General features: G+C 34.9%; 1 protein-coding gene across 1 annotated transcript in view; it reads right to left on the bottom strand.

Annotated features, from left to right (window-relative positions):
• LOC148940837 (phospholipase D1-like) overlaps positions 1-25632 on the bottom strand; it is a 404878-nt gene that overhangs the window by 145735 nt on the left and 233511 nt on the right. The window contains exon 10 of the mRNA XM_089105088.1: positions 5646-5756. Within this exon, the coding sequence (XP_088961214.1) occupies positions 5646-5756 (111 nt within the window). The remainder of the gene's footprint in view (positions 1-5645; positions 5757-25632) is intronic.

Here is a 25632-nt window from a genome sequence, read left to right as displayed (position 1 = left end):
CAGTCTTACCTGGCCATAATTCTCTAGCTAGGAAATTTTTATTATTCATAACGTCATAAGCCGTAAATTTTCCAAAATTTTCTGACGGTCGATCCAGGTTTGGAATTTTTCAGACTAAAAACGAAGTTTAGGAAATTTTGAAGAATGTAGATCAAAAGCGAGTGTCCAAAAATGGTCTCCACAGCTAGAAACGGTAGCCAGAGTTCTGGCGTATTCTGCAACTTTACTCAGCTATATTCCATATCCTTATGAAAAAAAAATCACGGTCCAATGTGCATATCAGATGATTCTCAATAAATGCTTAATTATCTTTATGATAACTCTATGGTTTATACCTGAACCCATAGGAAAAGAAGATCTGATTAGCCAAGATCCTAAACTAGGCAAAATAAGTTTTAATGGGTGTATTTAAAATCAATGGATTTTCCATATTAGGAAGCAGAACAAAAATAAAGATTCATTTTATACATATGTTACTACAAAACTGCCATTTTCAGAGTTGCAGTATCGTCACGTATCGTATCACGGGCCGAATTCAAAAAGAAAATATGCATTTTCTATTAAGATTAATAGTTACAGCCTCCCCCATTCCAAAGTTAAGAATGATTGTTCTAACTTGGTTTAAAGTTTTCAATTTGGTATTAAAGATATCCTAATTACTTTTCATTTATCTATACTATATTTCGTCGCCTTTTACTGCTCGCAGAAATAGTTGGAAAAATGAAACTTTCGATATCAAAATTATTCTTTGTTGAAGCAACTGTTAATTGTTCCTAATCTGAATTTATATTTATAAGTAATGATTATAATGTATGGTTGTCGTTGTTAAACACCAGTCCTTTTTAAGTGTTCTCACTATCACCCCTTTTTTAATTGTCTCAAACTGAAATTAGTAAAAGCAAAGAGTTAAGTCTTAAAGAAAACTCAGATTCTTCGACAGTCCTGCGTATCATTACCATTTTTCTAACATACATTTTCCTCTCCTAGTTGCTGAAATACCGTACGTAGTTCAAAAACAAATTTATTGAGGCCATCATTGCTGTTACAGCGTCTTATAGGCCTAACGAGTTGTTTTTTGTTTTTTTTTTCAAATGATTACAGTTATAGTTCAGAGTTTCTAAATTTCGATAAAAACATGAATGTTCTATTTTGACCTTCTTCTTTTTTCACATAGTGAAAAAAGATTTCTTTTTTTACACTGACAACGCCGTAAATCCTTCAATTAAGGCTTAAACAACTGGTTATTGATTATAGTCGTTAAAAACGATACATTTTCCAGCTTATTTCTTTTATTTCTGTTCTTTTCTTGTTTTCTACATTTATGTTTCATAAAGTAAGACTTTTTCAATTGTCTCAGCTGAGATTGATGACAACAAATGTCAGTGCCTGAAACGACTTTCGGTTTCTGTGACACTCTTCCTTAAACCATTCTCTAAACAATGTATCCTTAAGCACTATTTTGCATCTCCCTTCTTGGAAAAAGAAAACCAATGATTCCCAAAGGATTTACATTTGTAGTTTCCAACGCTTGAAAAGAAGACTCCAGCAACTTATGCCAAGATTATGATAATATTCTTTTTATGACAGCATAAAAATATAATATTCATATCTTTATAATCCTTCAATAACAGCAGCGAAACAGAATGAAATAACCCGAAGCACTAAAATGATGTCATGAATATTTTGCACAAATAAGCTTGAATTCAGTTTAATCCGCCAAAATCAGCAAATATCTGTGAAGATTTATGTTGTAATAAATATGACAATAGTATGTTTATCAATATAAATGGGGTTTAGACAAAAAGTCAGTTTAATCTTGAGGAAGGAAGGACTGATTCGAATTTCTCCAAAAGCGCCCAAACAGTTCATGGTAACGGTCTGTAAGTAAGGAGTGGGTCGGCCCAATAAAAACCAAAACCCTAATAAAAGAATTTTTATAAAAATTATTCTATCAGAATAATTGGCTTTTATGCTGATTCCAAATACGTAAAATTCATCAAGTTTGATGTTACTCATCAAAAGCTATGAATCCGAGAAAATTTTGTTTGATTTTTGAAAAAGAGGGGAAACACTCCCAAAACATCAATCGATCTTAATGAAAATCACATCATCATTTTTAGCACATCAGAGAACTCTTCTGTAGAGATTTATAGCTCTTATCTACAAAAACGTCGAATTTTGTATTTTTTGCCAGAAGAAAGATTACGGATGCTTGTTTGTTTGTTATTTTTCCCCCCGAGGTGATCGCTTCAACCAGTGGTCATAGAAGATGAGGAGAGGGCCATTCAAACGTAAATTTATGTTCGAGGGCCCTTTTTAAGTGACCTTTTCCCCAAAGATATCCAATCAAAACTTTGAGGTAGCCATTTGTTTCAGCATAATTGAAAGGTCCAGTAGCTATGCCTTTTGAAATGACATGACCCTCCATAACCCTTACAATATAGTATTTTATCAGTTAATATAGGGAAGTTTTTTTTGTGGGGGGGGGGGGCTATTTTCCACGGGGGGGGGGATTTTCCGTGATGATCAAAGTTTTCGGAAGGATTCATATACGAAATTCATTTTATTTGCCTTACTTTCTCTTTGGCTGCTCAGTTCAAAATGTGGAGAGAATGAACCGGAAGAACTGGCCAAGGAAAATATTCAGCGAGAAGGGAATCGTCTGGGGAATTCTTATTTTGGAGGGAGGTATTTACCGCGGGAAGAATTTCCCGTGGGGTAATCATCCGCGAGAGGAACTTTACATTGGGGGGGATTTTCTGGGGGAAATTTTCCACAGAGGGGAGGGGGGATTTCCAGCATGATTTGAAAACCATCAGAAATTAAATAAAAAACAAGTTTTTTCAACTGAAAGCAAGAAGGAACATTAAATTTTAAAACGAAAAGAAATTATTCTGTATATGAGGGGGCTGTCACATGTCCTTAAGAACGACAAGAAACTTTTTTAAAGCACTACTTGTTTTGCAAGTACTTGGCCAAATATCACGTTCTCCGAAAAGTTCAGAAAAGCCCAATGGGACGGTGCGTTCCGAGTATGTATGAGCTAGTCGATTCCAGTCACACTACTGTGTATCTTTAATAGCAAACTTAAGCTATTGTTATGGTAGTAACAAGCACAAGCCGGAAAGACAAATACGAATAAAGAATTTATCAGCAGACCTAACAAATACCCATCTAAAATCTTAAAATGGTAGGGGGTGAACGGCTGTATGGTCATTACTTACCGAAAGACAGTGCAGTGGATACATGCATCGAAAAATCCATGCATTATTTCAGAGTTATACGAAAAATTCGTAATTAGCCAGGATGACATGATAAAAGTTCCAAATGGATGATGTTTCTTAAATTTTTCAGAATTGTTCCACCTTCATGAGGTACGTATTATTAATTATTCGTCTAGGACAACCAGAGCTTTGAGCTTTTACTGCATGGGTCTTGGTGAGACAGAGCTTTATTTTCTGTACATGTGACCATCTCTACAACTGACCCATTCAGCTTGTCCAGCATGTAGTATGTAGTATCTCCAACGTGTAGTATGTTTCTATAATGGTTTTTCCTTTTCAACGATAATCAATTTAAAATAACCCCGTGACTATCCCAAAACCAGTCGTCACCACTTTCCCAACGATTTGTGCTTTGTTAGAGCCCAGTTTCCTTTCGCAGTCCACAGGTTTGACCACATTTTTGTTTTAGGCATTATCCAGGTTTCATCTATTGTAATTGATAAGCACTAAAAATCTGCCTTATTTAACATGACAAGATTTATCTAATCTAGCCTTTAATTTGTGCAGACTGTATTTGAAGTTGAAAAAGTTTTTGAAAATAAGAGAGCATTGATTATTTGCCGAATTAATTTCAGGTTTGATCTATAAAAATAAACATTAACAACTTCGATCATTCGGTTTTCTCTGAAACTTCCAACTCCTTTAATGAAGGTAACAGAAATTGCAATAAAATTAATACAGTTTTGTTTCCTCTTTCTCCCCATATTTAATGACAGGATTTGACCCTTACGGGTTTCCCATACTCTTTAGTCGTAGATATTAGATAAACATTTCTTGTAAAAAGGTTTGAATCTATATCATTAAAATACCAACATTTGCCAAAGCTCGATATCAGTAAAATTTTATTGCAAAGGGACTCAACCCAATTTAAAATCTCAAAGAAGATGAAACGACTGCGTGCAACTTAGTGATAAAACTAGGAATAGAAGTATAGCAGCATACCAAGTCTGTTTAAAAAAAAGACATCATTTTAGTAATTAAATCTTTATTACAATACTAACAGCTTTACAAATACTTATCTAGGTCGAAGTAAGACCTTGTTACGCACTGGTGCCAGTGTTTTTCAACTTTTCATATACTCCCTGGAATTCGTTTGGTGCGATATCTTTTAGGTGAGCCATTTATTTCTCTTCAATTTCTTGCAACCTTTAAAAATGGGGCCTTAACCATAGTTTGTGTGGCCTTTTTTTTATTATTCTTTTGACGAGGAAGATTGGACTTTGATATTTACTTTTTTTTTATTATTGTTAGATTTATTTCTTTTTTCTTTTTTTTTCTTTTTTTTTGTTTGTTTTTTGTTTTTGTTTCTTTTTTAAGAGTTATTTAGTTGAATTTATGGATATTGATTGTTGTACTACCTGTCCGTCCTCAGACCTTAGTTTCTTCTTGGATGGCTATTTGTTAATTGACTGAACGATGTATTGTCTTTTTTAATAAAGTGTAAGTCAATTCAAATTCAATTCAATTCAATTTTTAAGATGAATTTTGTTGTAGTAAACAGAAACAAGATCTGCCGCAGCCATATCTGGAGATTGAGGACGATGAAGATGAATGGCTGCTCCATTATTGGCCACAAATTGGCAAACCAGCATAAGCGAATGCCTGGGTGCGGTGTATCTGCGCAAAATTCATTTCTTGTTTGTTCATATTTCAGGCCTTTCCGTTACAAATCTTCCCGTAAACGTCTAAATAAATCCACGTAGAATTCCTCGTTGACTGCATGACTTTGTGGTAACCATTCATGACAAGCGACTTCACTACAGTTAAACAAAACAAAGTAAAAAACCGTCAAACATAGACTTCGATAATTTTGGAGACCACACTGCTTTTCTATGAACATAAATAAAAGTTCAAATAGGGATAAAATCCCTTTAATAGACAGTGTTTCACAAACAGTGATAGACATTCACAAATATATGTGATTATATGTGACCATATGTGACCGAAATATCTGGTATTTTTTATGAATTTCTATCACTGTTTGTGAAACACTGTCTATTAAAAGGATGTTATCCCTATTTGAACTTTTATTTATCAACATAGACTTTGATGTTTGAGCAACACATGCGTGCTAACTTTTGGTATGGCGAATGTGGACCAGCCCATTGTGACGATTGTGCGATAAAATCTTTGTAATTTTTTTAGGACCTCGTCACGATCTAGCTCAATTGCGCCGTCAATGACATTTGTAATGATATGAAAAAATTAATGTTACAACGCTGCTCTACAAAATCCTGCATTTTCACTTTTTCAGTGCAGAACAGTGAGGTCAATGTTCAACGGAGAACGGACAAAAATAGTAATGAAACTAGGTAAAGAGCTAAAAAACACTAGTACAAAAATAGTTTAAGAAAATGTTACCTTGATATTTGGATGACACCTCGCCAAAGTCTGCTTACTATAATAGCTATTGATCCCGATAGCAAATTCAACTTCTTTATATAGCAGGATATAAATCTTAACGCCTTGCTCCTAAAAAGTAGAAATAAATATTAGCAAAGGATACACATTGATATGAAATATGTTATGATTTTATGATTCAACATCAATGAAAACAATTCTCTTTAACAGAAAAAAACTTTTGGCTACCCTGTACTTCTACTGAACCATTTTATTATAAAACACCGCTTTGGTTATAACTAGATTTTTGTACCTGATATATAGGAAGTCTATTGTCATTACTATTTTCCTTTCTACGGCAATAAGATACCATAAATCCCTATTTGTACCACCCTGGGAAAGTTCCCTGATAAAAATATCATATTTCTACATGGGATCTTGTCTATTTGTAACTTTATGCAATATTCATCTAAGTCACTAGCCACTAGCCATCTGACGTCTTTGTCAGATGGTGCCACGGAGGCATATACTACTATGACTGATACCATGCACTTTTTGGCCATAAAATAAGCAACTAAAATTCAATTACTGAATCTTCCCTGAACAAAAAGTTTATTTCCTGAATTTTCAGGTAAATCCTACCTGAATAAAAAGATATGTCATCTATTGTTCAGTTACCTAGAGCTGAGAGTTGAGTTTCTGAAACTTCAAACAAGTCTAAAAACGTCCGAATTTGCCAGTCAAATAATTATTACAATAGTTGTCTTCCAACGTCCTAACGTTCTAAGTTGCAATCTTCATACTACTTAGATCATTGAAATTGTTATGGCCTTGAGAAAAACAATGTGTCCCGCCAGTGTAGGTCTCCTTTCTGGGGATAGGGATAGAAGAAAGATTTTAAGACGCAGTGGAGACCTTAACCAGTCCCAAATCATAACATGATTGGTACATATTTCACAAATTGTACTTGATTTCCACCAAAATTGGCACTGAAGTGCTTCTGGACTTTATAGATTTGAAATCTAAGGCTGATATTACAATGAACAGTTCCAGAGCCAAGGGTACTAAGTTGACATCTCAAAGATGATGTCTGATTATCACCAAATTCTATATTTAAGGATATTTTAACTTAACTATTATAAATACGAAGCTAATATTGGAATAGAAAATCCAAAGTTAGAAAACATTAAATACATCTTTTAGAGATGATCAGCAAGTTAAGTGTTGTTGACAACCAGGATCATGTAAGAATATCAATCAGTGTTTTTGTAGAGCTTAAAGTAAGGCCCTTGGGTCACTTTCTTCAACAACACCATCCCTCTCTGTCTTCAACTTAAATATAATAAATATTCTATTTATTTCTATATCGTAAAAAATATCCAGCGGGTCAAATATTATTTCAGGTTATCAGTTTGTTTGCCTCTGTTAGTTACTGGAGGCCAATTTTTTCAAGAGTTTTTTTTTTTACTCGGAAAAAGCAAGCATTTTTTGAAATATATTTTCTAAAAAACAAGAAGAAAATAGAAACAAGAATGTATTTTATATCAGTAGACAATCCGGCAATAGTTTTCATCTTTGAATAAACATAACCTAGGTTATTCTATTCGTAACCAGACGGTTTAAAGACTAATTGCACAAAATTCCCAAGTTTCTAGCTTGAATAGTTTAGCCGTTTGTTCCATTCAAAGACCAAAAAAAGAAGACAATTATTAGTCAATGTATTTTTTGAGAAACCTTACTTGAGAAGTATTGGACACTGTCTCAGACAACTTTCCATTTTCAACTTCCACTTTTTCAACTGTCTGTTTGAACAGGTTGCCTGCGTAATTAGTTGGTTGACCTTCTTTAATGATGGCCGTACGGTTATATCTATTTAGCTTCACGCAACCTTCTTAACCCGGCTTCCACTCTTCCGCCCTGTCTATACTTCTATTTGCAGGGTTTGATTCAGTTAGTATCAGGGTTGCCAACTTGCATCCTTTCTTAGTCTTTACATTCTTATTTACCTCATTGCAATCTTTTCCTCAGCGGACGGAAATTGCACTCTTTTTGCCAATTTTTATCTAAAATCCCTCTTTTTTGCACTCTTTTACGAAACGACGATAGAAAAAGTTCTACAAAAATAAAAAAACTTCAAATTAATATATTTGAGTGCAAAAGACACAACTGCTAGCCGGTATGACCTCTGTTATATCTGCTTGTGCTTTCCTCCAGTCGTCTTTCCAGCATTTCCAACTATTTAAGAAGAAATAATTCTAAGTCAAATTAACAAGTAGAAACGGTGAAAGTAGAAATTACAATTTAACAAAAAAATTCCAAAGCTGTTTAGCGCAACCATTCTTCTTCGAAATGGAAAAGTGAGTTTGCAGTAAGGTGATGGAGAAGCAACAACCAAAACAAACCTTTCCAAAGTCTACTCTCAAACTGATAAAATTCTGCAAAGACTTTAGGCCTATGCACCATTTCAAAGTGCGAATGGCCCGTCCCGGCTTGTGATAGCCATTTTTTCTTAAATCAAAATCTTATCTTACCCGCCAGGTGTCCAAGAATGTGTTTCGGATGGCGCTCAAAAAAAGGAAAGAAGGAGAAAATCTAATAGAGGAAGAAGAAGAATTATTTTGTGCAACTAAGAATGCGTTAACCAATTTTGTTTTGCTGCTACGGTGCGGTACTTGACTTGACTACAGTAAAGCCAGCTATGGTTCAAGACTAGTTACTTGGACTTCTAATATTCTTTTCAACACATTTCAACAAATTAGAGACAAAACTTTAAAGAAATATTTTATGAAGTCAATTATAGTTCAGTTAAAGGTCCAAGCAATCAAAATTAACACATGCAAATTGTCGTTTAACTATAAAAGAACGAGAATTATTATCTAACTCAATGTTTATTTTGAATAAAAAAAACAACTTCATTTTGAATATATTTTAAAATTTAAGGGCAATATGTCTAATGATCACAACGCGCGTGGTTTTGAGACGTCGGCAGTTGGCAATTCTGGTTGGTATATCCATTTCTAGAGTTAAACATTCCCAAATTGTGAAAAATTTGACGCTTTGTCCATATTAGAGGGGTGTTCTTCTCAAAGTTATAACTTCCGTTCGGCTATACCTATCTTGCCCCCTGTCTCCCATAGGGTGCCGTATGGGGCTCCTGAGCCTCAACAAGAAACCAGTCTGCGTTATTTCAATATATATATATATATATATATATATATATATATATATATATATATATATATATATATATATATATATATATATATATATATATATATATATATATATATATATATATATATATATATTATATATATATATATATATATATTATATATATATATATATATATATATATATATCATAATTATATATATAAACATATATAAACATATATAAATAATATATATATATATATATATATATATATATATATATATATATATATATATATATATATATATATATATATATATATATATATATATATATATATTTCCATTCGAATGAGCGAATGTTGGCCCAATCGCTCATTCGATTAGAAATTGAAAGGGCTAGTGACCTTTTTAACAGTAAAAAGTGATTGGAAGGCAGCTAACACCCCTCCCACGCCCACCAATTCCCCAAAACATTCAATCAAAATTTTGAGATAGCCATTTTGCACAAAGTAGTTGAAAAGTCCGGAAATTATATCTTTGAGGATGACAACCCCCGCCCCCCCCCCTCAGAGCCCTCAGGGCAAGGGTTGTAAGTTATGCCCTGGGAGCATTTAAGGTTTATATAGAAAGGGTGATTGTAGAAACCTCAAAAAGAGCTCATTCGATTGAAAATTGAAGAACTAGTGCCCTTTTTATAGGCGAGAGTAATTGAAGGGCAACTAACCCCCCTCTCAAGCCCACGATATTACCAAACACATCGAATCAAAATATTGAGATAGCCATTTTTTTCAACGTAGTTAAAAGTTCTGGAAATTAGGTCTTTGAGGATGACAACCCCCCTCCCCCACTGCCCTCAAAGCAAGAGTTTTAAGTTGTGCCCTGGGGGCATATAAGGTTTTTACAGAAAGCACTGTCGTACAGTTCAAGAAGGGATCATTCGATTGGAAATTGAAAGGGCTAGTGCCCTTTTCAACAGTCGAAAGTGATTGGAGGGCAAATAACCCTCCTTTCACGCCCACCATTTCCCCAGACACATCCAATCAAATCTTTGAGATAGCCATTTTGTTCAACGTCGTTGAAAGGTCCGCAAATATGTCTTTGAGGATGACAAATCCCCCAAAGCCCCCATGGCAAAGGTTGTAAGTTATGCCCTAGGTTTTTATAGAGATCGCTGTCGTAAAAACTTCAAAAAGGGCTCATTGGATTCAAACTTGAGAGGGCTATTGCCCTTTTCAATAGTCGAAAGTAATCGGAGGGAGAATCACCCCCCCCCCCACCAACATCATTTCCCCAAAACACTTCTGATCAACATTTTGATATAACCATTTTGTTCAACGTAGTTGAAAGGTCTGGAAATTATGTCTTTGAGGATGACCCCCCCCTCCTAGCCCTCAGGAAAACGGTTGTAAGTTATACATTCCTTGGGGCATATACGGTTTTTATAGAAAGTGTTGTCGTAGAAGCTTCGAAAAGGGCTCATTCGATTAGAAATTAAGAGGACTAGTAGCTTTTTTTATTAGCTGAAAGCAATCAGAGGGCAAAAGACCCCCCCCCCACGCCCATCATTTCCCCAAACACTTCCAATCGAAATTTTGAGATAGCTATTTTGTTCAAAGTATTTGAAAGGTCCAGGTATTATGTCTTTGAGGATACCAAATCCCCGCAGCCCTCAGGGCAAGCGATGTAAGTTATGCCCTGGGGGAGTATAAGGTTTTTATAGAAAGCGTGGTCATAAAAACTTCGGAGGGCAACGCCCTAGTGCTATTTTTAAGAGTCAAAGTGATCGGAGGGTAGCTAACCCTCCCCCCCCCCCCACACACACGTCGTATTGTCCTGAAATGCATCTAATAGAAATTTTGAGACAGTCATTCTATTCAAAATAGTCTAAATATCATATAACCAGGCTTTTGGCGTTGAAACAACCCCAAAGATTAGGGACAAGGGTTGTAAGTTACGCCAAGGAGGTATTTAAGGTTTTTATGAAAGGGATGGTTATTTAACTTTAGAAGAGGCTCAATTGGTTGAAAATTAGAAGTTCTAATTCCTTTTTAAGCGTCAACAGGGATTGAGGGCATTTAGTCCCCCTTCCTTACAACCCCTCCTTTCACCAAACACATCTGCTTGAAATTAGGATATAGCGATTATTTTCAAAATATTCCAAAGATCATACAATAATGTCTCTAGGGATGACACAAGCCCCCAGCGCTTTGGGGATAGGTTTGTAAGTTATTTTATGGGGGCATATAAGGTTATAATGGACTGCGGTCGTATAAACCTCAGATGGGGCTTATTGATTTGAAATTGAAAGTTATAGTGCCCTTTTCAACAGTCTAAGTGATTTGAGAATAAACAGCTCCCCCCCCCGTCCACGCTCATCATTTTCCGTAACACCTCCAATCAAAATTTGGAGATAACAATTTTAGTCGTCGTAGTTGAAGGTTTTGGAAATTATGTCGGTGAGGAAGACACCCCCCCCTACAGCTCTCATGGACAGGGTTGTAAATTATGCCCTTTGAGCATATAAGGTTCTTATAAAAAGGGTGGTCGTACATGCTTTGGAGGGGACTCTTTGGATTGGTAATCATAAGTTCTAGTGCCCTTTTTAAGAGTCAAAGTGATCAGGGCGCAGCTACCCCCCCCCCCCACACACACACACAAAAACACGTCGTGTTTTCCTGAGATGTATCCAAGAGATATTTTGAGACAGTCCTTTTATTCAAAATAGATCAAATATCGTATAGCAAGGCTTTTGAGGTTGATGCAAACCACCAGAGGCTGAGGGCGGGGGTTGTAAATTATAACCCTGGGGCTTTTAAGGTTCTTATGAAAGGGATGGTTGTATATGCTTTAGAGGTGGCTCATTTGGTTAAAATTGGAAGTTCTAGTTCCCTTTTAAGAGTCAATAGTGATGGAGGTCAGTAGTACCCCCCCCCCACTCAACCACACCTCTTTTCATCAAATGCACCTGATTAAAATTGTGCGATGGTAATTTTGTTTTAAATAGTCCAAAGAACATACAAAAATGTTTCCAGGGTCGGCACAAGCCCCAGAGCCCTGAGGCAAGGGCTTTAAGTTATGCCCTGTAGGCATATAAGGTTTTTATGGAATGGGTAGTCGTATGAAATTCAGATGGGTCTCATCTGATTTTAAATTGGAAGTTATAGTGACCTTCTTAAGAATCAAAGTGATTTGAGAAACCCCTTCCCCCTTCATGCCCATCATATCCCAAATAAATATCAAACAAAGTTTTGAGACATCAATTTTTTCAGCATTGTTGAAAGATTCAGTAATTATGCGTAACAATGGTTGTAGTAGCAGAAGTAGCAGAATGTAAATAGCACCTTTTATTTAAACACCCTGGTCAACACGTGAGGAAATTTTCAACTTAACAGCACCAACCGGTCCTGAAGCATTGCTTACATGTCTTTTTGATATCGCAAGTTAGCATAGTGTGTTTCGATTTATTTCAATACAGTTACAATATTGCCCAACATTTTCGCCTTAATACCGTTGGATTTATTAGTTGTAGTATTAGTACCAGTAAATATAGTAGTAGCAGTAGGAGTTCAGTTAATAGTAGTAGCATTAGTTTTAGCAGCATTAGTAGTAGTAGCAGTAACAGTATTAGTAGCAGTAGTTGTAGGAGTAGAAACATTAGTATTATGATGCAAATATTGTCTTTTGGTTAGTTCAACATCCCCCACAACAAGCATTGTAAGTTTTAATTTCACACACGAAACTGTTCCTATGATATTGCTGATATGCCCTGTTGACAACCTGCATAGGAACGGCAGGTTGTCATCCGTACAACAAAAATATTCTCTGAAAATTTTACCTTCATAAATTCATAAGTTGTGGATTTGAGCTAGCCAGAAGACACTGTGTGTATTTAATCCTGCTTCTAGCCTTCTACGGTTACTGTAAATAACGACACTAATGGCATTAGGTTGAAACTTTTAGGGAAGGTTTAGGAGTTTCAATTAAACGAAAAACCTATATGCATGCAGGTATTAAAAGGGCGCTACAGGGCATATAAGGACACAGGCAGCGATGCTCTATCATAACTAGTAGTATCATTGATATTTTAAAGGAGCTAATTTGATTGAAAATTAAAAGTTCTAGTGCCCTCTTAAGAGTCAAAAGTGATTGGAGGGCAATCAGCCCTCCCCTTTAGCTCATATTTTTACAGATACTTCCAGTCAAAATTTTAAGACAGCCATTTTGTTCAGCATAGCTTAATGGTCTAGTAACTATATCTTTAGGGTTATTGGGTTGGTCAACCCCTCACAGTTATGTAATTTGCCCATTATGCTTAAAAACTAAATGTTACATAAAAATTAAATCAAAACATTGTTTGTATGCTGGTTGCAAATAAGACATCTCAGGAATATACCAAGAACGACTGAGGGTAATAACTTAAAATTTTTGGGGCTACTTCTATTACTACTTCTGCTCTTAAAATTTTATTAAATCAAAAGAGCGTCAGTGTATCCAGGCTCTGAAAGAGCATAAATAGTATTATAATGAAAGAGGGAATGGTATTAACTATTATTTATAAGTTAACTAGAGGATATATATGGCTAAATTAAACACTACTATTTGTGTCATGATTTTCAAGACTTTATGTTGCTAAAAATTTCTGAAAAAGTTTCTCCAGCATATAAATAGCAGGCAAAAGTATAAATTCTTAGAGTTAAACCTGAAAGATTTAAACTATTATTTTCTTTTCCTGTGAAAAAGACTATGTCAATATAAAACGAACAGAAATTAATTTTTTTTAAACTTTTTCCACAAAATAAGTTTTTTTCAAAAAAAAGTAAAGAACTCCATTAAACCAAAAATGAACAAGAATAGAATCAAATAACTACCAAGCATACAACTACCACAAATCAGTATCAATAAATAAATGAAACCCGAAACAAACAGAAATTAAAATAAATTACAGAGTCAAACTGAAAACGAACAGAAATTAATATGAGTAGGTTTCTAAAACCCAATGCTTTCTAAAAGCCAGAATATAATTTGTCCTTCACAGAAAAACTTCCTTTAAATGTTTTCATTTTTATAACTTTAAGAAATCAAAAACTAATTAAGATTTTAAGGAATAAATATCAGCATACGTATGTTAAACTGACAATGCACATTTTTTTTTTCAGTAAATTCATTTGAATTTTTTTTCAGTAAAGCACAAATTATATTCTGGTTTTTAGAAAGCACACGGTTTTAGAACCCTAATCATATTAATTTCTGCTCGTTTTGAGTTAGACTCTGTTACTTATTTTAATTTCTGTTTGTTTTGGGTTTCATTTATTTATTGATACTGATTTGTGGTAGTTGTATGCTTGATATATTATTTGATTCTATTTTTGTTCATTTTCGGTTTAATGGCGTTCTTTACTTTTTTTTTAAAAACGTATTTTGAAGAAAAAGTTTTTTTCTTAATTAATCCACAATAAGAGCCTGTATTATGTTTCGCACATCATCTATTTATTTTATTCTTCAGTTTACTGGTGTTTATTCAGCAACAAGTCAACAAGAAGGGAAATAATTTAAATAAAACACAGATAAAACTGAGTCTTTCACTGACAGGAAATCTTTAGTATTGTATATTTCAAGAGCAGAGGAAAGCTGTATTCTTTCCAGGAGGAGAAACTGTTTCCAGAAAATACACATAGCATGGGTAAATTAAACAGATAAACTAAACTTTGCTCAGAATTTCACAAAAATTCTCGATATCAAGTACTTTAGTAGCCGAAAATCTTTTCTTTGACATATTAAATCATAAGGTTTTCAACAAAAAATAGAAGACTATTTTAAAACTAGCATAAATTAGCTAATATAAGATATCGAGCTTAAACACATATGAGAATTACCACGAATGAAGGAGTTAGACCTAGAATAACCAAAACTTTCAACGAAGGAAACAGGTTAAACTAAAATATTGAAACAGAATAACTGGACCACAAATAACTGTGGCGTTGCCGCCCTCCTCAAAACTCACAAAAAGGCTATTTTCCTTTGGAATACACAAGACAGATTAACAAATTGAAAGCTTCGTTTCAACGATGGATTTGTCTAGACATTTGAAAAGAGTATGGAAATATGGAAAATAGCAAAAAATTATTAATTCTCACAAATGTATTCATATAAAACAATGGTATTTTTTTTGCTGGATACTTGTACTTCTCCTTTTTGTTTTATTAAAGCACAAAAGATGTTTTAGACTCAAGGCGTTTTAAGGGGGCGGTAACCTCAATGTTATATACTTGTCTTAAGTTTGAATTTATTTTTTATTGTATCATTGTTGCAGTGATAGGTGCTACCTAGGGGCCTAAAGAGCGAACTACGGTCCACAGCAACCAAATGTTTAAAAATACATTTTCAAAAGACTTTTTATGAGAAAAATTGTCATTTGCAGTGGATTTGGGGATGGTAACTATTATTTCGATCAATTTTAATAGCAGATTTGCCCCTTTTTTTCTTTGCCACTAGCAGGACACTTGAGCATCACAGAGAGCAGTTCAAGAGCTCATTTAAAAGCAAATTTTTACATTTAGTCACTTTTTATAAATTTGACTTGATGAGGCCACCATAAAACACCATATGGCTCCGAACAATAAAATTTGTGTGCCATTTCTAGAAGGGAGAGAGTGTGGGGGGGGGGGGCTGGAACATCCTACAGAGATGTTTAAGGGCTAACTTAAAATCTAATTTTCATATCTAATCAATTTTCATAAATTTGAACTGATAACACCATCATTAAGTGCCATATGGCACCCCAAAAGGCACTTTCGGTGCCATTTTTGGAACGGAAAGACTGGGAAGAATGGGAAATGGAAATATCCTAATTTCCACAGTTGAAAACTCCAGTCCCGAGGTTTATAATCCCCCTCTTCAATATCCCCCCTCCCAGCCCCCTTAATATTATTCACGAATCGTCTACTGACTAACAGAACTAGAACAGAACTAACAGAACAGGACTAGCTACTGCAACATGATAGAGAGCTGCCTTAGGGTTCAGTTAAAATATAATTTTATATATATTGTCGCTTTTTATAAATTTAACTTGATAACGTAATCATAAATTTCAACGTTCTTTTAATTTACAAACTAATTTCACTCACTATAATACAATATACAACAAAAAAGAAAAATATTTAAAGAGGGTGACTACAAACTGAGTTATACTCGAAAACCGGCACTTTTACAAGAAGAAAAATAAATAATATTATAAAACTAATGAAAAATAAATAATAATAAACATTAAAAAGAAATATCGTAAAAAAGAAAATAAGACACCACATTCAACTCACTGCGCACATTCCAAATCAAATAAAAAATATAATATAAATAAACACCAGCACCGGCAACCATAACTTAATATTAATTGATAATTATCTATTAGATGTAGTTTTAAATTATTTTTAGAAAGTAAAATAGAAGAATGTGAATCCAAATAACTTTCATAAATATTCCAAAACTTTATTATTGAATTTTTTGGAGAAAATCTGGATCGTTCAGTATGAATTCTAGGGCCAGGCAATTTAGCTGAACGTCTTCTTAGACTACACCTCTTCTGAACACACACACACAAAAAAAAAAAAAAAAAAAAAAAAAAAAAAAAAAAATAGCGAGAAATTAATAAAATCAAGAGCCATTGGTAATAATTCTTTATTTTATTCAGTCCTAAAAAGGACACAACGGACTGGAAGGACGAGATCAACTGGCAATATCTTCAAAAGTGAGACTCTTAGCAGGTGACTTATCAGGGAGTGTCGATGGGGAAGGAAGGTGTGCTTTTAATATACAAATGGCTTTATTTTAATATACAAAGGGCTTATAATTCGAGATATAAAAGTATTTAAATAAGCAATGGGATAATAATTAAAAATAAGATTTAATTAAAGAACAACACACTGACTTAAGGGCAGGGAAAGGGAGGTATAATTTTAGATACCGCAGTAACCCTACATTCGTTCCTCGCCGAATCCTTAGTCTATTAAGATGAAGCTTCCAAGATAAAGTTTCATCAACTATAAGACCTAGGTACTTACAAGATTATTTTCTAGTAATGGAAACAATTTCTCCGTTAAAATAGACAGATATTTGAGAAAGCGACGGCAGGGCATGAGAAAGCCGAGAAAAGAGGATAAAATGGGTCTTCGATGAATTTAAAATAATGCGGTTGTCACCAAACCACAATAGCTTCATTAGGCTATGACAGATGTTTTCTCTGACCGATGATTCATCTTTACCTGTACCAGAATTAGCTGTGTCGTCTGCGAATAGTAGACAAGTCCATCACCTGCGATTGTGTCCATAAGATCACTGACATGTGTCCATAAGATCACTGACATAGATTAGAAACAGAAGTGGTCCAAGAATTGAACCTTGCGGTACTCCTACCTTTCCTGAACCTGGGGATTTTTACCAATATTACTCTACCTCCGTCTACAAATTGATGCCTACCAGTAAGGTAAGACTGGAGGAGTAAGAGAGCATTCAGCACTGCCTCTTGTTCCGCAGTTGTCAAGCTTATACAGAATAATCAGATGACAAATCGTATCAAATGCTTTCTTCACATGCACAAATATTGTAGCTGGTATTTCATCACGGTCCATTGCATCATTTAGAAATTGTAGTAAAACCAGTATAGCATGCTCGGTAGAGTGCCCAGGCCTGAATACAAACTGATGCGCGATGAAGAAGTTAAAAGTAGTAAGACAATAAATCAATCTGTTTGGGGGCTGTTTGGGGTCGCTACCTTTGTGGAGGGGTATTACCCTCACCGAATTGAAAACAGTGGGAAAGATTCTGTCTATAAAACAAGAACTGATGACATGGGTTATAAAGCTGACATAGCAATCCATGGTCTTCTTGATGAGGTGCGTTGATGACCCATCTGGACCTTATGAGTGACCGTTTTTCATGGCTTGCAAAATCTTCAGGAGTTCGTCTTCAATGACAGGTGACAGAAACATAGAGGAGCTAGAGGGCGAAGGTAGCTATTTTTTGTAATTATCTCTGCAGGTAGTTGACCGGTCACAAGCTTCCTCTACAGTAGCTTCTCCAATACCTCCAAAAACTTTGTTGAGTATGTTGGCTACTTCTTGTTGCGATGTTGAAAGTATTTCATCTGGCTTCATCATGGTCTCATGAAATGTGTTGGTTTTTTGCTTATTCAGGCATTTATTTATTAGAGTCCATGTCTTCTTTGGTGATCCTTCTGCTTCATGAAATTAATTATCGTAATATGCCTTTTTAGCTTTCCAAGTAGGGATGTCAAAGGGTTTTTATAGCTTTTGAATTCGGTACTAAATTCATCAGGATTATCAATATATTGCCTAAACAGCATATTTTTGTGCTCCATACAGGCAATTAATCCTTGCATGATCCAAGGCTTTTTCAGTGTCACATACCTACCAGAGCATCTTTTCAAAAAAGGGCAGCTCGAGTCAAGAGCAGATGAGAATTTCTCATCAAATAGAGCAGCCATTGCGTCTGAGTCCGTTTCTTCATAAACTGAGTTCCATTCAGTACAAGCTAGTGTGGCTCTATTGTTTGTTTTTTTTTACAGATCTATCGTATATAGTCCTTCTTACTTTTATGTTCGTATTTGATTTCCCACGGTTAATAAAAAATTCACTAAATAGGATAAACTGATCCGAAGCAATACCCACAGAAAAACTAGTAGTCAGTAAATCCACAGGCGGAGATCTTGAGGCTTGGGACTCCGAATTCACAAGTCCTAAATCCAAAAAGGGCACTTTAGGTTGTTTTTCCGTTTAAAAAAAAAAAAATGAAAATGCCAAAGAAAGGCCTTTTCCAATGAAAAGACCCCAAAATGGGAACTTTTCAAAATATGAGCAGGGACAATAACTAGAGGGGCCCAGGACCCCCCCCCCTCAATCGCCAGCAAATGAACTAGCACACAGAAGACGTCAGAGAGGTATTTAAAGGCTATATGCAAAGGAATTGACAATTTCAGCTTTTTGTAGGTTCTTAGTTGAAAAAGCATTAAAAACTATGAGGTCTAGGTTTGCTTATTGTCTTAATTTTTATCATGTAGCAACTGTATAGTTTGAAAAACAAATATTATAAAGAAGATGCTTATGATACTCCAGTATAGTGATCACAGCTTTGCTTTGCGGCCATAGTACCACAGGCTCGAATCTTGGACAGATTCTTTTTTTTCGTATATCTTCTTTCCAGCACCAATTCATTTCTAAAAATTGGTTCTCCTAAAACGTTGTAATCAAAGAAGCAAAAATAAAAAAAAACACCAACTTTTGTAAATTATATTAAATACGCATATTAAATTCTTTAAATAATCTTACATTTCATTGAATTTTTTACTTGCAGCTCCTCAAAGACGAAAAGGATAAATACCCCGTCGGCTCATTTTGTGATAAATCTCAGATTTTTCAAGGCAAGAATAAGAGAGATGCGGAGTGAAAACTATTCTTAATGCCATATTTTAGCAAAAACACATGTTAACTTTATTAGTTTCTTTACCTAAGTTGAAAAAATTATAAGGTTTATTGTTAATATTCTTAAAACCTTAAAAAATGTAAAACTTGAACTAGAAAAAAAAAAAAAAGTTTTGCTCATGAAAGTAGAGAGCGAAGTTGAAACTTAAAACGAACGAAAATTTCTGTTTCGCCGTTTATGCAACATATTTTCGAAAAACTTTCAAGCAAACTGGTTCATGATATTTTACTATATTTGTAGAGTTCTGGAAAACCAGCGCTTTACTGGAAACACAAAATCGACACAGCATAACAGGAAAATACTTAAGTAACCTGCAAAAATGAAAGAATAATTCATAAAGCTCTCAAGACACGATTTCAACACTTTGAATAACTTAAGAAGCACAGTTTTCAGTAAAGCGCTAGTTTTTCAGAATTCTAAAAATATAGGGAAATATCACGAACCAGTTTATTTGAAACAGTTAACAAAAAAAAAAAAATATGTTGCAGAAGCAGTAAAGCAGTAATTTCTGTACATTTGGGATTTCAACTTAGCTCTTTACTTTCATCAGAGTAACTTTTTTTTTAAAATAAATAATACTATAGATTGCTTCTGATATTCCCTATCAATGATTCTGGAAGTTTTGGTAACTAACTATACGATCAAGGCCGTACCCAGGGGGGTTAGGTGTTTAACCTCCCCCCTAAATATTCGTCCGGCTCGAAAAACGTTACAAAATGAATATAAATTAATTTTTGTTGCGTTTTTTAAGTTTTTTTTTGTAAATCCCTACCCCCCAAAAAATCAAGGATACGTCCCTGAATCCGACTAATAATAAAAAAAACTTTTTGCACAAAATAATTTTTTTCAAAAAAAAGTAAAGAGCTCCATTAAACCAAAAATGAACAAAACAGAATCAAAAAATCTACAAAGCGCACAACTACCGCAAATCAGTATCAATAAATAAATGAAACCCAAACCAAACAGAAATTAAAATAAGTCAAACTCAAAACAAGCAGAAATTAATGCGAGAAGGGTTCTAAGCCCTATGCTTTCTAAAAGCCAGAATATAATTTGTACTTTTACTGAAAAAATTTAAATGAATTTACTGAAAAAAATGTGCATTGTCAGTTTAATATACATGTGCTGATATTTATTCCTTAAAATCTTAATCAATTTTTGATTTCTTAAAGTTATAAAAGTGAAAACATTTAGAAGAATTTTTTTGAAAAAAAAAGAAAAATTTTGATTGGATGTGTTAGGGGAAAGGTGGGCGTGAGAGAAGGGTTAGTTGCTCTCCAACCAGTTTTGACTAGCCTATTAAAAAGGGCACTAGCCTTTTCAATTTCCGATTGAATGGACCTTTTTTGAAGCTTCTGCAACATTTTCTATAAAAAACCTTATATACCCCCATGGCACACCTTAAAACCACTGCCTTAAAGGCTGTGGGGGGGGGGGTGTGATCCTAAAAAACCAAATTTCCATAACTTTCATCTACGTTGAACCAAATGGCTATCTCAAAATTTTGATTGGATGTGATTGGCGAAATGGTGGGCGTGAGAGGGGGATTAGTTGCCCTTCAATCACTTTCGAGTATCAAAAAGGGCACTAGCTTTCAATTTCCAATCTAAGGAGCCCTTTTTGAAGTCTCTGCGAAAACACTTTCTATAAAAATCTTATATGCCCCCAGGGAATAACTTACAACCCTTGCCGTGAGGGGTTTGGGGGGTCTGTCATCCTCAAAATCACAGTTTCCAGAAATTTCAACTACGTTGAAGAAAATGCCTGTCTCAAAATTCTAATTGTATGTCGTTGGGGTTCCACCCCTTGTTTTTTTTCTGTTCAGATAAATGACCTATTTTCTTTTCTGTAATTATATTTGCTTACAAAATTTTTCTAGTCATAAGCTGAACTCTCACTGGTAAGCAAGGTTTTTTTGCAATAAGTAAGTTTTGAAGTTAAATTTTATTTTGGTCTTCCGGGTCAGGGCCATTGAAAGACAAAGTTACGCAAAAGTAGAATGGATCTTGGATGGTGATTTAGAGGATTGGCCAGAGCCAAGCGAAGGTCCACTCCTATGCAAAGTTTGTTGTACAGAACCAATATTATTTAGTTAGTCTATATTGAGACCCCGTTTGGGGGAGTCTGTCTTTTTCAGAGTTGATATATGTGTGTGACTTTCTTGGAAGATCACAAGTAAGCTATTTTCTACAGCTGTGTAGACTATTTTTTTTTTCAAGGAACCCAGACAGGGTAGGAAAAGAGTTGCAATAAATACCGTCATTATTGTACCGACAGGGGGATTCGTTTACCTTCCAAGGAGAAAGCCAAAGATTTTAGCGCTTGACCGAGTTAGATGTGCCCTTGGACTTACAGTTTGGCCATTTGACCGTTCGACCACCACATTATGATACCCTGGGGCAGGGTGTATTTTAAATTGATCATTAACATGCCCAATATCTATAGAACCGTTGTGATAAGCGCGGGCATCCCATTATAATATTTGGCACCACCAGGGGCTTTCCCCTCCAATAAGTGGTGTAGCACCATTTTTGCACCAATAAGTGGTGAAACCCGTACCTTACCATACGAATATATGTGTTTGGGGAAATGGTGGAAGTGAGAGGGGGGTTAGCTGCTCTCTAATTACTTTCAACTATTAAAAAGGGCACTAGCCCTTTCAATTTCCAATCAAATGAGCCTTTTTGAGTTTCTACGACAACACTTTCTATAAAAAAAACTTTTATGCGCCCAGAGTATAACTTACAACCCTTACCCTCAGGACTCTGAGGGGGTTATCATCCTAAAAGACCTAATTACCAGAACTTTTAAATACATTGAAAAAAATGAATATCTCAAAATTTTGATTGCAAGTGTTTGGAAAAATGGTGGGCGTGAGAGGAGGGTTAGTTGCCCTCCAATCACTTTCAACTATTAAAATGGACACTTGCCCTTTCAATTTTCAATCGAGTGAGCCATTTTTGAAGTTTTACGACAACACTTTCTATAGAAACCCTATATACCCCTCAGGGCATAACTTACAAACCTTGCCTTGAGGGCCGTAGGGGGAGTTTCATCCTCAAAGACATAATTTATGGACCTTTCAACTACAATGAGCAAAATGTCTATCACAAAATTTTGATTGTGTTTGGCAAAATGGTGGGTATGAGAGGGGGGTTAGTTTTCCTTCAATCACTTTCGACTAGCCTATTAAAAAGGCCACTAGCCCTTTGAGTTTCCAATCGAATGAGCCCTTTTTGAAGTTTCTACGAAAACACTTTCTATAGACACCGTATATGCCCCCAGGGCATAACTAACAACACTTGTCCTGATGGGTTTGGGGTGGTTGTCATCCTCAAAGACCTAACTTCCAGAGCTTTCAACTATGTTGAACAAAATGGTTACCTCAAAATTTTGATTGTATATGTTTGGGGAAATGGTTAGTTGCCCTCCAATCACTTTCGACTGTTAAAAAGGGCACTAGTCCTTTGAATTCTAATCGACTGAGCCCTTTTCCAAGTTTCTACGACAAACCTTTCAATAAAAACCTTATATGCCCCCAGGGAATAACTAACCCTTGCCCTGAAGATTGTGGGGGGAGCACCCTGCTCAAAAATCTTATTTCCAAAACTTTCAACTGCGTTGAACAAAATGGCTATCTCAAAATTTTGATTGGATGTGTTTGGGGAAATGGTGGGCGGGAAATGGTGAAAGGGGTATTAGTTGCCTTCCAATCACTTTCGACTATTAAAAAGGGCACTAGCCATTACAATTTCTAATCCAATGAGCCATGTTTGAAGTTTCTACGACAAAGCTTTCTATAAATAACCGTATATGCCCCAGCGCATAACTTATAACCCTTGCCCAGAGGGCTGTGGTGGGAGGGAGGAGGGTGTTATTCTCAAAGACCTATTTTCCAGAACTTTCAACTACCTTGAACAAAATGGATATCTCAAAATTTTGATTGGATGTGTTTGGGGAAAAGGTGGGCGTGAGAGGGGGGTTAGTTGCCCTCCAATCCCTTTCGTCTATTAAAAAGGGCACTATCTCTCAATTTCCAATCAAATGAGCCCTTTTCGAAGTTTCTACGACAATGTTTTCTATAAAAACCTTATATGCCCCCAGGGCATAACCTACAACCCTTGCCCTGAGGGCTTTGGGGAGGGAGTATCTTCCTCAAAAACATAATTTCTTTCTAGAAATCAACTACGATGAACAAAATGGCTATCTCAAAATTTTGATTGGATGTGTTTGGGGAAATTGTGGGCGTGGAATGGGTGTTATTTGCCTTCCAATCCCTTTCGACTATGAAAAAGGGCACTAGCCATTCCAATTTCCAATCGAATGAGCCCTTTTCGAATTTTCTGCGACAACTCCTTCGATACGAAGTGCCCTGGTCTAGAAAAAAAATACATTGTGCCACCATCGTTCTTTACTTAGGCAGCGCTATTGCGCTGCCTATCATCATGCGCTTGAGAGGAATAAATTCACAAGGAAGGAAACGTTGACGAAAATTAGTACCTGTTCAAAACAGTCAAACGAAAGAGATGACAAAAAGACAATTTAGATCAAACGTTTTTATCCGTTCAGTTTAGCTAACTTGAGCAGAGTTTTTTTTTTTTTTTTTTTAAATAAACAGTTCAAAATATATTTTTGTTTTCAGTAAGTTGAAAATATTAGCCCAGCTTTTTGGGGTGTTCAAGGGGGCGGCAAAAGCCAGTCATTTGTGGTAATTAATTATTACTTTAAGTTCGACATCTTAAATAGCTAAGTTATGATTGTTTTGAGTTTTCAAATCCCTTTTTACTTTGAATGGAAAAAGTGAAGTTTGAATCAAGTTTCTATTAGTTTCTTAGTAAGTATAATTTGTTTTGTTTTGTATATACTATAAAAACCGGCCTTAATAATGCAGTCAAGAAACCTATGAAATCTATCAAAACAAATTATGGTAGCAATAGGAAATCTGGCGATGTATAGCGTTTTGTTTTATGATATTTTTATCTTCATGGGTAGTACCACGTTGTCGTCAATATTGCCACGTTGAACCGTAATAAAAAAAAGAAGCAAAACTAATTAGCTAATTTTGAAATAAACTTTTCGCCCAAAAGAATTCAGACATTAACAATCCCAAAAAAACAAAATTGTTGAATCCCAAAACAACAATGCCTTCAAAGGAGGGCTTTATGTTCTCGGAATGTATGGTGCCATTTGTTTTTAGCTTTTGTTTTTGCTTGATTTTTTTTACCCACGTTTCAATTAATGGAGGTCTTTTTTCGTTAAAAATTGAATTCCTAGTTTTCCCTAGATTTTTAAGATATATGTTTGTGCAAGCTCCTAATTAATCAATTCAAAAATCGTATTTAATTTCCACTGTCCCTGGTACTTTATCTCAATCTTGTTAAATTTTTTGGCCAAGACTCTTTTGGAATAAACATGTCCGTACCATTCATTGGCTAGGTCAAAGTGACTACTCATAAATTATATTTCATTTGGATAAATAAAAGTTTGTTGTTGGGCTTTTTCTAATCCCAGACCATACTTGCACAAATTGGATGTCTTATTGATTATATTCTACAAAAAAAACGCGGAACAAACACCTCGGTCAAAAGTTGGTCTTGATATGTTATAAACAAGTTTAGTTAAATGTAACAGTATGCTTATTCCATCTTTGTAAATGATAAATTAACCTTTTATCAGAGGAAAACATTTGTATTTTGAGTTGAAACAGCATAAAAATTTGTAGACATAATATAACAAAAGGCATGTGTTTTTTTTTTTTTTTTATTAAGAACTTATTTTGTGAAACAAATTAGAATGAACAATGGAGAGGCTGGTTCAATTACAAACTGTGTTATGTTTTTCAATAACTGTGCTGGCGCGCACGCAGGGAAGAGGGTTTCATGCCCGTGAATTTTGTAATTTAATTTGCTCATTTCTGCGTGTCATTCTTTTCCAAATTACATTTCCCAAAAAAAGACATTCTGTATATGTGCTTGGAACCCGCTGTTGTCGAAATATAAAAAATAAATAGTTTGAGAGGGATAAACCATAAAATGAGGCTGAAATATAATAACCCAGCAGGAGAAACTCCTTAATCAACTGAAGAAGCGAGAAGAAGGGAGCAGCAGAAGAAGCGAGGAAGATCAAAATTACGTTTTGTCGATGATGGTAAAGATGATCTAAACACAATTGGCGTTACAAATTGGTGAAGGCAGGCGGTCGAAAAACAAGGATAAAATGAAACGTTTCAGCAGGTTACAGCTCACGAGGGACTGTAACGCCTTTTTTTTTTTTTTTTTTTTTTTTTTTTTTTTTTTTTTTTAATTACTTTCCATCCAGAATAGAAGGAATTGTGTAACCAGATACAATTAAACAGGTAT

The sequence above is a fragment of the Artemia sp. Qi Xiang Cuo genome, chromosome 19 (assembly GCF_049724085.1).
Source record: "Artemia sp. Qi Xiang Cuo chromosome 19, ASM4972408v1, whole genome shotgun sequence".
In the NCBI taxonomy this organism is placed as follows: Eukaryota; Metazoa; Arthropoda; class Branchiopoda; order Anostraca; family Artemiidae; genus Artemia; species Artemia sp. Qi Xiang Cuo.
Note: the sequence above shows the minus strand (reverse complement) of the source record. Positions and strands in the feature narration are given on the sequence as shown.